Below are 17,505 nucleotides of genomic sequence, written 5' to 3'. Positions count from 1 at the left end.
TGTATGTACACTATATATGTAAGCATTCATTATACTTTTAAAATTTTAATTGTATAAGATGGCACATCTTTAATATTAATGGCCTGAAGGTTACTTGTTAGCTGGTAGTGCTACTAATTTTGGGTAAGATTTTAAATACAAGTATATAGACTGCACAAATCACTCAGAAGACCTCCCTTTGGTAGCCCTGTCCAACTCTTTCTATTTGAAGGTATGTAAACATCTCTTTAGTGAAACTGTAGTTTTCAGCACAACCTCTCATGTGATTTTCAGAGGAAATACTCATCCTGTGAAGTTTCTACCTGATATGTTGGCCAACAGATACATTATTGTCCATTTGGACCCTTATTTTCTCTTTATAGTATATAACCATGATTCATGTTACTACAGGTGTGCTCAAGGTATAGGATATATACTACTTAATATTCAGAGGGTTGTATTTTGAAATCACCATCTCACTGTTTTGGTGGAGGTGGGAAGATGTAGAAAGGCAGACTCTGCAACTTGTCCTTAAAGTTCATTTAGTTCATCTTGGCTCAATAGATGTTTGTTCAGAATCAGTTTTGTGCTTGAGACTCTATGGGATAGAGAGATGACTGGACTGTACTCAAGGAGAGTAGAGTCCAGTGAGGGACACATAAGCTGTGATTGGGAGAGTTATATATTTGCATCTCCGTTCTTTACTCCCAAAAACATATATTTTGGTTTTAAATGTCAGAGTTGTTTTTTTTAGTCAGTGGCTTCCCCTGACAAGGATGCCAGCAGCAGAGATCATGGCTAGAGCAAGCCATAGGGTAAGATTTCAGAAATACATGTTTTCATTGCTTTGAGCAAAATCTTACATACAAAATGATTCTATTTTATCACAGAGATGTGAGTCCTATGTTTATGTCCCTTGAGTCTTAATTAGAAGAAACTCTATTTTGAAAAGCTTTTTAAAAATAAAACTTTAAGAAATAAAAATATAAGAAACCTAATCATTTAAGGAAGTACCAGCTTTAAAAAGTATAATTACAGCATATTTTTGGTACCTCTATAGGTAATTGAGAGCAATGAAGCTGAAGGAAGTCTCTATTTTCTTTAATAATATACAAATAAATCAAAGTTGATTAAGAACATACCATATACAATTGTAGTTCTGCCCAGAGTACCGTAATTCTGTCTATGAATCTATGTAATCAGCATCTGAACTAATTATGCAAAATTTCTACAAGAATAAAATGTTTCTAGCAAACTCATTTTCAACCCTTTCCAGACTATTCCTTATTGATGAAAATAAATCCAGTAAATGATTAAGATATTGTCACACCTGTTTCTATTCATTAGTGATACCAAAAATGAAATGTTAATCTATTTTGTATTTTATTGCCTGAAGTATTATCATTAAGTGGAGTTGAGCCACTACATGAATATAAACTTATAAAGCAACCAGTAAAATGTGACTAGAAACAATGTGAAACTTCAGCTGAATGTGATCACAACTAATGTCTCTGGACATGTTCTACCCTGAGGCATTGAGTCACACCTGTCTTTGGGGTTGGGTAGTGAGAATGATGACTTCCGAGCCCCAAACCACATCCAGAAATAATAGTGTTTATTTTTTACTGCCCTACTACAAAACTCCATAGATGACATGGAGGTTTAAAAAAAAAAACAGAAAACTGGAGACATTAGTCAGAATGTATGATGCAAAGGAACACCCTGTGACTAGCTGTCATTTGTCATCTGGGCCCCTGTTGTGGCTCAGTTAACTGCCTAGAACATTATTCAAGGTGTTCTTCAGAATTCGAGTGAGGTAGAGTTCTGCAGAAGTCTTTTCCGTGTGGCAGACGTTTCCCAGAAAGCCTGTGTAGCCTAGGCCTCATAAATTTTTCCACCTCCCTGTTCTCACTTTTATTCCACAATCTAGTTTTCATAAAAGTAGAGCCACAAATTCAGTTTTATCATGTTACATAAGGGTGCCTGGACATTAATTTTTAAATGAGAAACCAAATTATCTTCAGGAGGCATGATGTGTCTTCTAATAAACAGGAACCATAGTTATCTACCTGGAGCTCTTAATCCTAGGGCAGTCTGATGTGCATCCTGTCCTTAAGCAACCAGTTCTTCCCCCTCACCTTCAAACAACAATAGCTTCACCTACTGAGGCTCTCTGTGGTTCAGCTCAGACAGAAGGGAAGGGAAACAGGCTATGCTTCTCAGTGGCCACTTAACAATGAAGTGGATGACTCGGAATGAAATCTGACTCCAGAATGGGGGTTCCCGCTGGATTTCTGGATTCTAAGGCTTAATGTCCAATTAGAAGTATTCTGCTCTGTGTCAGCCTGTTTGGCACATACTGTTAATATATTTTGTGGATGACAATGGTAGATTCCTTCCATTTGAGAGACATGATAAGCTTCTACTGTCCTTTTTATATTTACATAGTGTTTTTATCGGGGGAGAGTTATAAAAATGTCTTTTGAATTTCTGAATACAGAACACAAATCCATCCCCATCTTAATAAAACAGCTGAGGAAATAAAATGCTTGTTAGGATAAAAATGAACCATTTCTCTTGAATGTCTTTGAAGCACCAGCATTTTCTAATGCATGTAAATAGTTGCCAGTTGGCAGCTTTAGAATTGATTGCCTGATTGTTTTCAAGTCAAATGCATTTTATTGTCTTTTTTCTCCTTTGATTATCATTCTTTTTTTCCCAAACATTTGGTAAATGAAATTTGTTTATTACTTTTGGGATATTCTAGAGAAAATTATTTTTATTAATGTAAGTAAGGAAGATTCTTTTTAAATACAAAAGACATTTTAATTAAACATCCATTTCATATGACAGGAATTGATTTGTTTTTCCATCATGTATTTTCTTTCCACTTCAGGCCTTTTCTCAAGCAACAGAGAATGTATTTTGTATTTGCCCAAATGCTGTCTTCTGTATCCACATGGTTGGCTATAATTCTTCTAATATTTATCAGCCTTTTCCCTGAAATTCTTCTGATAGTATTAAAGAATGTAAGAAGAAGAAGTGCCAGGGTAAGAACTAAGTTTATCTTATAACCTGATTTTTGGAAGGGGCCTCAATATCTGCCATGAGCTAAAAACCTGATTTAGAAAATTACATTAGTTACAGCATGTTGAACCCCTCCTTACAGGTTCATCACTTAATTTCCTCTTCTGCATAAAAAGTATAGTAAAAACTTCGTTATCCAATGCAGGTGGTAAGTAGATTCCTTAATAGTGTTCTATGTGACCTTCAGCAATCCATATGGAGTATCTCCTATGCTCCATATGGAATTTTAAAAGGAAAAAATTATTTTATTTTGTATTTAGCCTAGAATTTTCACACCAGGAATTTCCACACCAACATTTTCGCTTTAAACTTAGAAATTTCCCTGTGGGCTGTTTGCAGATTGTTTTCAGTTGATAACACCAATTTGCCTCTTTCAAACCTTTCCCCTTCCTTTAATTATAGTGCTGCTTAATCTCTGTGTTGCTTCTAGCCCTGTCTGTCCAGCAGTATATTTGAACCAAAGAGAATTCCCTGGATGTGGTTTCTACATCCTTAGCCTCTGGAACACACTCGTAAAAATTCAAAATAGTTTTATGAGTGTGCTTTTATTTTTCCTATTAAATTGTAAATTTCCTGTGGGAATGAGAAGTTATTTTTTCTGCTGCCTTATTATGATATCTTTTAAACATTTTTTTAAAAGTCTTTTCAGTGAAATAGGGAGATGAGCATGGAAAATAAAACTTTTGGCAGATTTTGACCAACAGGCTAATTAAATATGTCATATTCCTGCCAACAGTAGCTGATTTTGTTAAACAAAACTGTTTCTGTCATATTGACACAACTAGATCTTATAGCACCTCCAAGGCAGTATTTTTGGGTAATATTCTAAGCTACAACTACCTGACTTATTTGATAAATTTGCCAACCAGTTTAGCTACAAAACTGTTACATCATGATTTTGTTTTTGCCTGTTGAATTGATAGAATCCAGTAGTTGATATTAGATAGACATGGGGATCTGAAATGATTAGAGTAAGAAAACCTTCAGTGATTAGAATTGTAAAAGAGGAGTTTCATGTTACAAGTCAGTGTCAGCTCCAATCAAAAAAAAGAGAACTGTCATAGGGTACATTGATTCTTCATATACAAGGCCAGTCAGTGTGTAGTTAGTTGGCCAGAATTGCTCTTAACTCACTGCTTCTGCATGTCTTATGGGCTGGAACTGAACGCAGTAATGTTAGCTTAGGTATGACTGCTATACTCTAGTCTGGTGTTTTAGTATGGAAAAGTTGCATTGAAATACCTGATTATGTCTCAATATCAGTTGAACAGGGATAAAACAGGTTGATACAACAGACCACCCAGAATGTCTCAGGTGGCAATTTGCATGAAACCAAATAAAATATGTTGCAATAAGAAATGATTTGGGGCTTTTTATAATAGAGAATTTTTCAGGGAAGGATTTCCAAGTTGCTCTTCCATCCTCCTTATTTGGGAGTATACTTTGGAGTGATCCTAAATATGTCTCTTATTTGAGGTAATGGAACTCATTTTAAATAATGGCTCACACCCAGCTACATGGTCTAAAGATTATAGAAATATCTCAGAAAACAAAACCTTCAAACATATCATCTTTTTTCTTATTAGGCCCTCTCTTTAAAAAGTTAGACATTGGCTGGAGGTGACTCTTACATAGACCATTAAATTGTGGGATGCTACTAAGCAGTTACAGATAAAGGCTTAGAACATTTTTTTTTTTTACATGAACAGATTCTGAACTTCTGTTGAAAGTATGGAGTTCTGGGACTGCATCCTTTTTTACTTAGCAGCATAGACCGTTGCCAGGGGTTTAGCATGAAATTTGTTATGGGTTATGTCCGGCGTAGGAAGAATTTTAGTGTCTGTGCTATAGCTGGGCATGCTGATGTGCTAGAACAACCAGGAAAATTTCCATAATCATTTTCATTCATGCAATCATTCATTCATTTATTCCTACCCTCGTTGAACCAATAAACATTTGTTGAACCACCTGCTGATGAACATCTCTCTTTACATCCAATGTCTGAAAGGCTAAATGGTTTTTCAGACTCTGCAGGATTTCAAGAGTTGCAAATGAGGCAACATGTTGTGGGCACTCAGCAGCGCTGCCTCTTTTTTTTTTCTTATGATAAAATGCAAGAGCAAAGTAGTGCAATATGAATGCATAAAGGCCTACTGCAACATGGCAGCCATGGCTATTCTGATAAGTCACATCTGTTTATATAAGGCCCTATTTGGCTATATCAAAGAGGTGGAGGCCAACTTCTAAGATAAGGGAGAAAGAGTATGTTACTTTCCCCCAAATATTTTAGTCTTCATGCTCAGTCACCAACAGTCTGACACTCTGTGTGATTTCCTACTTTGTTCAGTATTCCTTGCTAAGACATTGGCCTCATTTTAAAGAGAGGCAAAAGATACTGGGTCTGCCCCATATCCTGATAGATCCCCTGATGTGGTCAAATGTGTGTCTCTACCTAGAGTAGAAGAATCCCTGACTTAAACCAATAAGTATCGTGGACACTTTATACACGCAGCCAGAAATGTGGCAGGTCAGCTGCCAGTGCTTTTCTTATGTGGGTCTTGGCAGCTGCTTTGAGAAGGGGACTTAGCAGTGTGTAGTGAAAATGTCTCTATGGCATTTGAGAAAGAAGCCAAGCTATTTATATTTAACAATTACAAGAGCAGCCTTATGCTGAATTCTGTTCAATTCAGCGTACCTTGCCTGAGGGCCCACTATGAGTTAGCTACTGTACTAGGTGTTGGTAATTCACGGATGAATCAGGTGTGGCCCTAGCTCACAAGGAGCTCTCACTCTAGTTATAAGGGGCATTCATATGGAATACTTTTGTAAGCAGGTATTAAACAGAATAGCAGAATCAGTGATATGGCTTGTTTTAACACAATTGAGCTATTTCAAATCACTACCTCCTGAAACCTCCAGTAAAATCGCTAGTATGGCAGCCTCCACTGCAACTGAGTTCTGTCATAATGCTAGTATTAGAAAGAATTCCAGTATCTTCAAATATAGGTTCTGTCAGTTGTTTAACTCAAGGGTTATAGTTAAGCCATGTATCATCAGCTGTATTTTTAGCAATGAGGTTAATTTTTTCCCCCAAAGTTCCATTATTAAGAATCCTAGAGTTTTTCTTTAGCTTTATGAAGTGACAAAACTGCATAGCAATGCTGTTGATGGTATATGATGAAACTACCATTGAGCACTGAACAGTGAAACAACAGGATAACACCTCAAGGAAAGTTCAATTATAGGATTTTTGTATTTCAAAAGTTGTTTCCCACCTAAGCATAGTCATTGGCTGTCTGTAAATCAGTGAAATATACCTGGACTTTCTGGCCAAGTAGCAAATACCATTTCACATTTCCAGTGGAGTAATTTCCACATATCCTGTGTGAAGTTTTCTCATGTAAGTCACCACAATCAAAAAGGAGGCTTAACTTCGCCGAAGGTAGACAAAGGAAGACTATAATTTAATGGGAATGCACCCAGCAACATGGCCATGCTTAGCATGGGATGTCAGCACAAACAGGAAGAAATATTCCATTATGTAGAGAGCTCTTTCAGAGTGGCAGACAGGGAAGGGAAGAATGTCAACTGTCTGAGCCAAATTCCCAGAGAAAGCACTTTGGAAATTTTGGAGAATATAGTTAATCATTATAATAATGATTACTATTATGATTCTTACAGTGTCGTATACAACCGTGGGTTCAGAGGGCAATAGCCCTGTTAGCTGGATTAGACAAAAATAAAGTTTAATCCTAATGTCGTGGCTGTTGAGATGGGCCTTTATCCATTGGCCTCTTTGACATACTGCTAATTGACCTGGTGTCAAAGCTCTCTAGGTGACTGCAAAGGAATGTGGAAATTTCATTCTGTTTTAGCTCATTATCTCCTGTTTACCCCACCCCACTGCCAGTTGCTAGCTCTATCAGTTTTTTTATTGCTTTAGTTCTTCTTTCCATGCTTTCTCCTGCTTTCTGTACTTTCATTTCCTTTATAAAGTAGTTTTAACACCTAATCCATTAACTCCTAATATTTCTGCTTCACAGAAATACTTTTATCTCCAATGGTTGGATACAAGTTTTTGAGCACACCAAAACGTGCTTACAGTTGCAGTCTTGAATAGATAGGTTTGTGCATTAAACATGGGGGTGGGGAACTTGGTATCATGCTAATCTTGTCGCAGGGTTTTTGCCCATAAAATAGAAGATAGAAACAATTAAAATCTTTTTCTCAGAATCTAAATATTCTCTAGCTTTATCAGTTAGGAATTTGCATTCTACCAACATGTCTACCAGCTTTCTTCATTCCACCAACTTTCTTCATTTAAGGTAAAAACAAGAAAAAACGTAGTTGTCAAAACATGAATAAATTATTTACCTTTAAAAGTTTAATTGTTTATTAGAATCTGCTGGATACATATGTTACTTTAGCTGGTTTCTTAAAGCCCATTTTAAGTCACTAAGTAGACAATATGGGTAATCTGTATTAGCAGAGTTGTTAAACTCATCCACATTGTTGACCACTCATCTTCTGTTTTGCTTGGGCAATGCCAAAACTGAGTCTGTAAATTACCTTATAATTTCAGGCACAGAATCAGAAGGAAAAAAAATAACCTTAGGTTTGCTAGTTAAACTTTATCCATTTTTACTTTTCTGGGTGTTTTAAGGGGAAAAAAAATAATACCTAGGTAAAATTTAGCCTATCTTTCTAAAGAGGACTCTGTAGGAAAAACAGGGAAACCAATCAAATTAGGTTGTAAGAAAGGAAGTTAAGCATTGGTCAGAGGCAAATGGGACTGAAATGTGATATCATCAAATGTTTTCTCATTGTTATTTTTGATTAGGTTTTTATCCTGCAACTTCTTAAGAGCAGTCAGTCCCTTCATAGTGTATCTGTACAGTTGGATAGGGGAGATAATTACTTCAAGATAGATTGGTGATTGGCAGTGGACCCTGGACATAACTCTTTGACCAATGGATTTTGAACAAATGTAGGATAGTGAATTAATGATTAGAGATAAGTCTTATTTTAACGAGAAGCATATTTTAAAGCTATTTTATTTAAAATAGTCAATTTTGCCATTAACAAAATAATTTCAAATTGATATGTAGAGAAATAGTAGTTGGCACATAATAATAGACTATTCCTATCACTGACTCTGCTTTTACTTCAGAAAATAATGTCTTCAAAACTAACATATCATTTCGGCTTCGAATTCTCAAGGTTTCTTTTTAAATGTCTTACATTTGAGAGATTATTTACTTTTTTTTTTTTTTTTTTTTGGTTTTTGCATTTCTCTTTTTTCTACTGCAATTTTCCACCTTTTGTGCAATTGTGAACAAGGTAACGAAACGCCTCCCTTCCTCAGGAACATCTACTATCTTCATGCTTTCCCAAACTTCCAGCAATCACAGTTTCTCTTGGAGTGAATAAGGTGATTTCCTTTCTTAATGTACCAACTTGCTTGCATTCTCATTTGCCTGACACCATTTTCTGATTCTTTATGAAAAATTACTTCTCATGACTCATTTTATATCTTCTATTGATGCTTAGAGTATTTTGTCATTTTCTTTTAATCATGTGTTCACCTTCCAAATTGTCACACTGGAGAGGAAGTAATTTTTAAAAGCTTGGACTATGGGTCTGTAGTCTTCATTGATCCACGGTATGCAGTAGCCATGGCGTGTTAGAGCTAGTCTGTTCACTAGGACAGGAATGTTTTGCACAAATTTCTCTTTGTTTGATATACTCACAGCACCGGCACAACTCTCAGAGGTGTTCACCAAAAGGATGGTAAGGTTTACTAATCAAACCGTATTGACTCATCTTACCATATTACTTATCAGTGCCATTCCAAAAACCCAAGTTTGTCACATACTACTGTTGTCTATTTACTTCTACCACAAAACCAATTCGAGTTGGAGACTTTCTTAGGCCTTTGAATGTATTCATTTGAATATTATACATTTACTATATAGTGTAATCATTTGTACTTTTGGTCAGAGGAGTAGTCTATAGGAAATGATTTTTTCTTTTACCTTTTTTTTTAAATATATAATCACCAGGTAGGTTAACCAATTTTCACATGCTTTAAGTATCTTTGCCTCACTATTACAGAGAAATCTGAGCTGTAGAAGGGCATCTGACTCATTATCCGCCAGACCTTCAGTCAGACCTCTTCTTTTACGAACATTCTCAGACGAATCTAATGTATTGTAACAGGTACCTAGTGTTAAACAAATGGGCTGGCTTTAAAAAAACAGATTAACAGCATTATAAAGAAAAAATGAAAATATCACTCTCTAAATTTTCTCTGCTGTTGGTGTGGTGAACTTTACAATATTCTTTGCAAAAATATAAAGATGCATTACTTGGAATATGGGGAAATATGCATTTAAAATTTGCTAAGCCCCCCCCCCAATAAAATGTTAAACATTTTTCAGAGCCAAATGTTGATACAGCATATTTAATTTGTAAGGGGCAAGTTGTAATGGCAAGGCCATCATGTGAAAATGTTTGTTAATATTGATCAGGAAATATAACTGATTTATAAAGATCATTTGGAAAATTAAAAATAAATATTCCAAAATTGCATCTGTATAATATCAAGCCAATTTAGCATTGCATGTTCTCTTGGGAATTATGTGAAAATAACTAAATGTGTTTGTACTTTCATGTGCTGTGTCTGTGTGTTTGCAGGTACTGTATACACTTATGTCCTTGTAAATGTCTGATCTCCAAATATATATCAATGAACCAGTCTAATCATAACTTTTTTAATGTCAAGTTTTATTCAAGCTAAATGTTTCAACTTTCAGAGGTAAAATCTTTCATAGCCATTCAGGGGGATGCTTGCCTAATGATATAAAATGCTTTATAATAATGTTTCCAAAAATGATTAAATTCACTTTGTAATATATTTCATTTACCCCCAGAAATATTTGGGAGGAATTGATATGCCATGAGAGGGACCCTTGAACTCAGAATGACTCCTTTATGTGTAGTCTGTATTTCCTTCAGGGGGGCCTTTAACAACCCAGACCTCTGGAGGTCTTTTATCCATCCATAGGAATTTAGAGTAATTCATGAACAAGGCTTCCAAGCTTGTCAGCTTAGAAACAACTTTACACAGCTTAGCGCAGGGCCATCTTTCATGCACACATAAAAATTAATGATCATCACGAGTAAAATTGTGGGTTAGTTCACTTTGAAGCTAATAATTGCGAGTCCACCTCATAGGCCCATTTTTGTCAACAGCTGTCAACTCTGCCACCCTCTAGTAAAGAATACAAGTTAAATTAATGGATTGAATCCACTGGTTCTTCTGTCTTCCTGGAGTTCATCAGTCTGCATCTGCACTGTTATTTTAGAAGCAGACTCATTTTACCACAGTTAGCATCCTTTTACCCATTTTTGAACAACTTACCTGTGTATCTTTTCCCTTAGTAATAAATCTGCTTCACAAGTAACCTTCAAAGTCTGACCCCTTTGTCCCAGATTGCCTTGCTCTAAGCTGTGTGATGCATTTTAGCTATATTGTTTCTGGCTAATTTTGTATCCCCCTGGATTGCTCTCTTTAGCTTCGTCTGTGGTTTGGGGGACTGGGCTGGATAGAAGACACCGCTATTGCTTTTGGCCTCTCCAGGGCCTTATCTCCTTCAATGTCTAACATAGAACTGAGGAAGTATTTTTTAAAAACAATTATCTTATTTTTAATGTAGTTATTTCTTCCAGGAATAGATTTTCATGTGGCATTATTTCTCCTCCAAGGACAATAATTCGCAGCTAGTTTAGGCATCTAGTTTGTTCCTTGGTTAGTAAGGAAACTACCTAACTCCTCAATGTGAGTTACATTCTTAATATGAATGGCAACCTCATTTTGGTTAGAGTCGCCATGACCCTGCGGAGCTACCGGAAAACCTATTAGCAGTTCTGGAGAATGTGGAACATAAATAGAAATGGAAGATATTCTGATGAACTTCTAGTCCAACCATGGCAAAGGAAGTGTCCCAGAATGGGAAGAAAATAGCATACTACTTAAGACCTTCCACTACTCAGGTTCAAAAAGATTGAGTTTTAGAGTGGAGAATCAGGCTCCCTGTTTTGACATACAACTTCCATTTCTTAACATATTTGACTTACACTTAATGATCAGTTTGTCTGTCATGCACCATCCTGATCATAGCATTTGATGATGTTTAGAGGACAGAGAAGAATCTACAGATTTGATAGGGAAATATCCATGGTTTCTCTTCCAAAAAGATGAAGCATAAGAAAAAAAACAGAAGAATCAGTTGACTCATAGATACGTGATCTACCAAAAGGAAAACTGACTTCCATATTGTAGGGGGAAATGTGCTTCTTTCAGTAAAAAGGAAGAATATTTTCACAATAATCTTCCAAAGCTGGATATATCTTCAGACTTCCTCTGTCAAAATTAACACATCAAGAAAAATAGTAATCTAATCATTCGTCAAACATTTCCTGAGTATCTGCTGTGTGCCAGACACTATACTAGCTGCTGGAGATAAAAGGTAAATAAAATGTTCCTGTTTTCAGGGACCTCCCAGCCTAGAGGAGAAGGGATCATAGCAAGCAAAACCTCTGCTATGGTAAATAATCCCAGAGGTAGAAAGTATTAGGAGAACCCTGGAACAATCCAAAAGCAAAAAGCAAGCCTGAATCTATTCAGCTGACAAATGAAGAAAGGATTAAAATCTGGTTATAATGCCACTCTTTTTTTCCCCTGCATGTGAATAAAACTTGGCACTTTGTTAAGACAGTTGCTTTACTCTCATAACAAAATTTACTACTTATTTCTGAAAATGCTTAACAGATGGTTTCACATTATTAAAATAAGCCTTTTAAATCTGTATATTTTACATTTTTCAGAATCCGAATCTTGAACTGCCTATGTTATTGTCCTACAAGCATACTGACAGTGGTTACAGCTAAAAAAGAAAGCATGAAGAAAAAACTACAAAAAGTTATCATCTCAGGATACTTGATATGCAACACACTAAACCACTCTCATGTCTAGAGTTCACAATAAATGTTCATTAAAATACCAAATGATTCTCTTAAGCATTTACAATTATTGTAAGTAGCCTTTATGGCCAAAGCTGTAAGTTAAGAATTATATGAAAGTTGAAAGCAAGAATACTTAGAATTCTGGCTTTAGATAGAATAATATAACTCAAATGGGTGCTCTTTTAACCCATGAACTCTGTGAATGGATTTAAATACAATAGTATAAAGTAGAAGTTATGCAATGAGAATGAATAGATTTTGCTAATATTACTTTTTTTGCCTGGCAGAAGAAATAGACTATTTGGATCACATTTCTTGTTCCTCCTAAATGATCATCTTAATTTTGTTTTTCAAAAATACATAAGGAATACTTGAAAATACAGAAGGACTAAATAGTATCAATGCATCAGACAAAATAGTTAATCCCTTCTGTTTACCCATGTGCTACTTATGTCTTGGTAGAATATTCTTGCCAAAAAAATACCTTGAACGCTTATGTGGAAAGTGTTAACTTACGGGTATTTTTGTGGGAATAGAAAAAAATTGTTTATTTTTTATTCTTCTGAATTAAACCCCACTTATGGGTGTAAGCCTACTAGACTTGAAAATAAAGCATAAAACATTTCCAATCACTTAGTAGCCCCTCAAAGTAGTTAGGAAATAAACAGATTTTTCCAGTGTTGATTTTACTGGGATCTGCAGTAAGGTGGTTTAAACCATAGTTATATAAAAATAAAGGTCATTCTGAACATCAGCCTTTTATAATTTTATGTGAAGAGGAAGAAAAATAGCTTATTTTAAACTGTTGATGGTTTTTATTTGAAAGAGATTGCATTTGTGCATATATGCAGTGCTTTTTCTTAAACATGGCCAATTTGGAAAGGGGAAAGGATCCACCCCAAAACAGTGGTTCAGCTTGTAGAGCCATGACTCCGTGAAGATGAATGTTGTCTCTTAATTTGGACAGGGAAATGGTCTAACTCTAAACCATGAAACTGACCTTGGTAAAGTCCTTGAGTAGCTGAGCTAGAAGGAAGATTTAGCCTTCTAATTAGCTCACTTGAAACATAAATGTGAAATGTCTTCATTCAATGTTAAACACATACTTTTTTGGATATAAATGACCATATTTATTTGACTGCTAGTTTTTTTTTTTTTTTTTTTTTTGGTCTTTCTGGCATGCCTGTACTATTATTAATGTTTATATTGTACCTTGATTTGGAAAAGTATTGGAGTTAATCTGTATTATATTTATATAGTCCATATGGCACATTTGATTCTTCCACATATATTTTATGTTAATGTTTAGGTATGATTTTTTTCTAAATTCTAGAAAAGAACATAATTTCAGTTATCAGAAGCCATTCCATCATTATGGACCCTTTTTCATTATTACATTTGCTCTCATATATCAGTATTATTTTTGAGCATTTTGTTACATGTCATTCACAACTTACCTAAGTGCGCTGTGTTCTGGTAGCCTGTATTTGAGGTAAGCTGCTGAAAACAAAGTCTCTGTATTCTTTGCCTATTCCAAAGAGCTAAAAAGTCTAACCCAGGAAAGCTTTTGATATTTTGTGCTTGTTTTCTTGTTCTTATGGTTGTTGTTGCTGTATTATTATTGCTGTTTTACATAAAATCTATGGGAACTGTGAATACAGACAAGAGAGCCACAGTAGAGAGGCTTGTTTAATGCAGTACCATTGAAGAGTTAACAGAATAATCTAGTAGAAAAGTAACTGGTTGCATGTAAAATTCCTTCCAGCCAGAAAGAAAGACAGACAAGGATTAAGGGGGATTTAGAGTTATGTCTCAGCTACACATTACATTGTGACACTGCAGCTCAAATTCAGAATGGCAATGATATATGATATCATGGCCTAGATCCTTGAGAAGCACCTGGCTTTCCTTTTTAAAAGATACTTTACTGAAGAGCTAAAAAATGGCTAGTGTGGGGTTAGCAGATCGAATAACTTGAAATAGACCATGTATTCCTAGCACTACAATGTAATCACCCTATTTGTGACAGAGAAAGGGAAAAAAATGTAATCATAAGATCATCTGCCTATAATTTGAATAATTTTGAGCTAACAAAATGTCTTTGTAACTTTCACAACTGTTGTCCATTGTTTGAGGATGTTACCTACTAAACTGAAAACATTCATTCCATATCTACTACATATACACCAGCAACAATATAAATGTAAGCCTAACTTTGCAAAATTCATAATAATTTAGTGATGGAATTTTTTAATAACATGCAGTATATAAATGTGCAGATTTTATGCGTGTTGACAAAATCATTTTTCAGCTTGCAAAATGGGACTGCAATATTACATTTTTCACTTAAGCAGTTTTTTACATCTACGTTATTGCTTTCTAAAATGAATGTGAATGCCATCTTTTACGACTGCAACTTGCCTTTTCCATTACAGAAATTTTTGTTTGATGTAATCAATAAACTTTGGTATGATATGATTGATATATCAGCCTCTTTTTTTTTGGAAAGGTCTCGGTTTGACATTAAAATAATGTGGAAGCAATTTGTTGATGGGAACTAAGTTTCTAATTTCTTCTTGACCTGCACAATTAAAAGAAGTTTGACCATTTCTACATGAGTTCAACTGGTATTTTATGGCAGTACCTAATTTGGGGAGGGTAAGATATTTGTAGGAGTTTTTAATAACACTGTACCTTGTTACTGCATAGATAAAAGTCCAGCCAAATCAGCAAATACATGTTGAAAGTGTACTTTGTGCTTGGCAGTGTGCTTGATGCCACCTGTGCATTGAAGGTAGCATGTGTATGGTCTTCGTGGTCTGTGTCTTCAACCCATTGAACTCATTTAATTCTTAAGCAGTCAAACATGAAGGGATTTTACGGTAGCTTGAAACTTGGTCCAAAGGTATATGTGTACACACCACTTCCCTACCTCTTCTTACATTGCTCAGCCTGCACCCAAGACCTTGTGAAAGTCCCTTTTCTTGAAAAACCTCACTGTCCTTGACTGCCAAGAAACCAGAGTTACTTCACGGAAACTGGTTTCATTGCATTTCTACATTTCAGTCTCTGTGTTTTGGTAGTCTTTTAATCCTGTTGGTCTTTGATCTATATTTAGTGTGCATTTTCTTCTTTTTCATTAAGTGGAAAATGTGCTGTATTCAGAGGTGAAACCTGAATTAAAGTATCAGCTTCGCCACATTTCTCTCTGAATCCTTTTTCTTTCTCACCTATAAGATGGTGTCTGGCAGGGCAAATAAGGTAAAGAATCAAAATTGCTTTATAAAATGTCATTTGCTATTCATATGTAGGCATTGTTATTTTTATATTAAGGGTTTTTTATTGCTTAATTTTTTAATGAGCGGTTGTCATTTACCACATTTTCACGGATGTCTTAACGTGATTTTTAGCTTATTGGAATCAGTCAGTTCAAGCTTCCTTCCCTTCCCCCATCCAGCCTTATGGGGAACTCCCGCTTCACCTCACTGCTTAGTCTGCCCACAGTTGGCCAATACAGTGAGTATTGTGAGGGTCTGAGTGATTTGGCCCCTTCAGCAAGAAGCACAGGCAGAGGTTAAGGGCTGAGGTTATCACTATGGTTATACAGTGAGTGTGTCCATGGGCAAAGTGCTGGATGCATACTAATGAACCCTGAAGGCCTGCATTCTGAGAGTAGTTGTCAGGGAAAAAAAGTGGACTTAATTATTTTGCAACTTTAAAAAAATTAATTTGACACAATTTTACCAACAACTGATGGGCGAGGAAACATGGGCTCAGTTCCTAGTGCATATACCTATTGTGCTAAAGAAATGTTGCAGGGGCCAGGCTCAGTGACTCACACCTATAATCCCAGCACTTTGGGAGGCTGAAGCGGGCGGATCACCTAAGGTCCGGAGTTCAAGACCAGCCTGACCAACAGGGAGAAACCCTATCTCTACTAAAAATACAAAAAAAAAAAAAAAAAAGCCGGGCGTGGTGGTGCATGCCTGTAATCCCAGCTACTCTGGAGGCTGAGGCAGGAGAATGGCTTGAACCCAGGAGGCGGAGGTTGCTGTGGGCCGAGATCGCGCCATTGCACTCCAGCCTGGGCAACAAGAGCGAAACTCTGTCTCAAAAAAAAAAGAAAAAAAGAAATGTTGCAGTGTGGATCAAGCAAGTCCTCATCTCATGGGCCTTGGGAGTAAGCGCTCAGGCCTGTGGCTGAGAGGAACAGTGCACTCATGGTGGGCCAGAATTCCTGCTGGCAGTGAGTCTGGCCTTGGCTCTTTGGGCAGGGTTGAGCAAAGGATGCACATAACTGAAATACCTGCTGCTTCTTTGGTCTCTTCAGCAGTTGCCAAAACCCACCTCCTCACATTAGCTAACACACAGCACTTAATATGTGCCAGGAACTGTTCTAACCACTTTACACATAATCATTCCTTTAGTAATTCCAATAACCCTAGGAGATAGCTACCGACGTTTCTTCATCTGACAGATGAGGACACAGTCCCCAAAATACTGAAGGTTACACTGTCTGGTGAAGCCAGAGTTTGAATCCAGGTATTCCGATTAGGGTCTGTGAACTTAACTAGGACACTGTATTTCCTTTTTGATATCACCCCTGATGGCATGAATAAACAAATCATCAAAATGTTAGTATTAAACTTGAGGATATCCTGCACTGGCTTCAAAATTACAAAGATCATAAAAGAGCAAGACTGAGTAACTCTCTCAGATAAAGAAAACAACTAAAACTTCGTTGTGAAAACTAACTGTGGCATATGATCTTGGACCAGAAATTGAACATTAGTGGGATAATTAGTGAAGTTTGACTACAGTATTTAGGTTGTATAACAGTATATAGGCAATATATCAATGTTTTCTGATAATTTGAAATTATGCTGTGAATATATGTGATATATTTTGGGGAATCCAAGTGGAGGTATATGAGAATTGTTTGCACTATTTTTACAACTTTGAAATGATTTCACAATTTTAAGTTAAGAAAGCTAAAACAAGGAAGCTAAAAAATGTTAATGGGAAAAAAGCATTAAGCTGATACAAAAGACTAGCTAACATCTGCATAGCACTTTACGGAATGCTTTTGTATATACTTTAATTTTCACAACAGTCTTTTGTAGAGATCATTAAACTCCAGATAATTAACATATTAACTGAGGCTCAGATGAATTAATTATCTTGCTAGTCTCCCAGGACTGAGCTCAGGTATGACCCATGTGTTTCCTGCTATACTACACTTTGCAGTTTGTCTAGGACTCTTAAAGCATTCCCCGTTGGATTCTGGAATGATCAAAAGGCAAGTGTTATTGCAGTCATTTTTGTGTGGGCCCATCCGATGCAGTCAGATACAACCATAGATAGAGTTGTGTCATTGCTTTTAGGGTTGAGGTGAGTGGCCTGAGAATGGCC

At 36.1% G+C, this 17,505-nt stretch overlaps 1 protein-coding gene across 6 annotated transcripts in view; it reads left to right on the top strand.

The window, feature by feature from the left end:
* Positions 1-14,577, top strand: part of ATP11C (ATPase phospholipid transporting 11C) — a 201,526-nt gene extending 186,949 nt beyond the window's left edge. For 2 of the 6 annotated variants that reach the window (XM_025373044.1, XM_025373043.1), the window contains exons 28-30: positions 2,876-3,029; positions 9,181-9,285; positions 11,956-14,577. In XM_025373044.1, coding sequence (XP_025228829.1) covers positions 2,876-3,029; positions 9,181-9,282 — 256 coding nt within the window. In that variant the 3' untranslated portion in view covers positions 9,283-9,285; positions 11,956-14,577. Of the gene's footprint in view, positions 1-2,875; positions 3,030-8,406; positions 8,498-9,180; positions 9,286-11,955 lie in introns of all 6 variants that reach the window. The other 4 variants (XM_025373047.1, XM_025373046.1, XM_025373045.1 and 1 more) reach the window with 3 other exon arrangements.
* Positions 14,578-17,505: the final 2,928 nt, after the last annotated feature.

This window comes from Theropithecus gelada, chromosome X, assembly GCF_003255815.1.
Source record: "Theropithecus gelada isolate Dixy chromosome X, Tgel_1.0, whole genome shotgun sequence".
In the NCBI taxonomy this organism is placed as follows: domain Eukaryota; kingdom Metazoa; phylum Chordata; class Mammalia; order Primates; family Cercopithecidae; genus Theropithecus; species Theropithecus gelada.
This window is presented reverse-complemented; position numbering and strand designations above follow the sequence as displayed.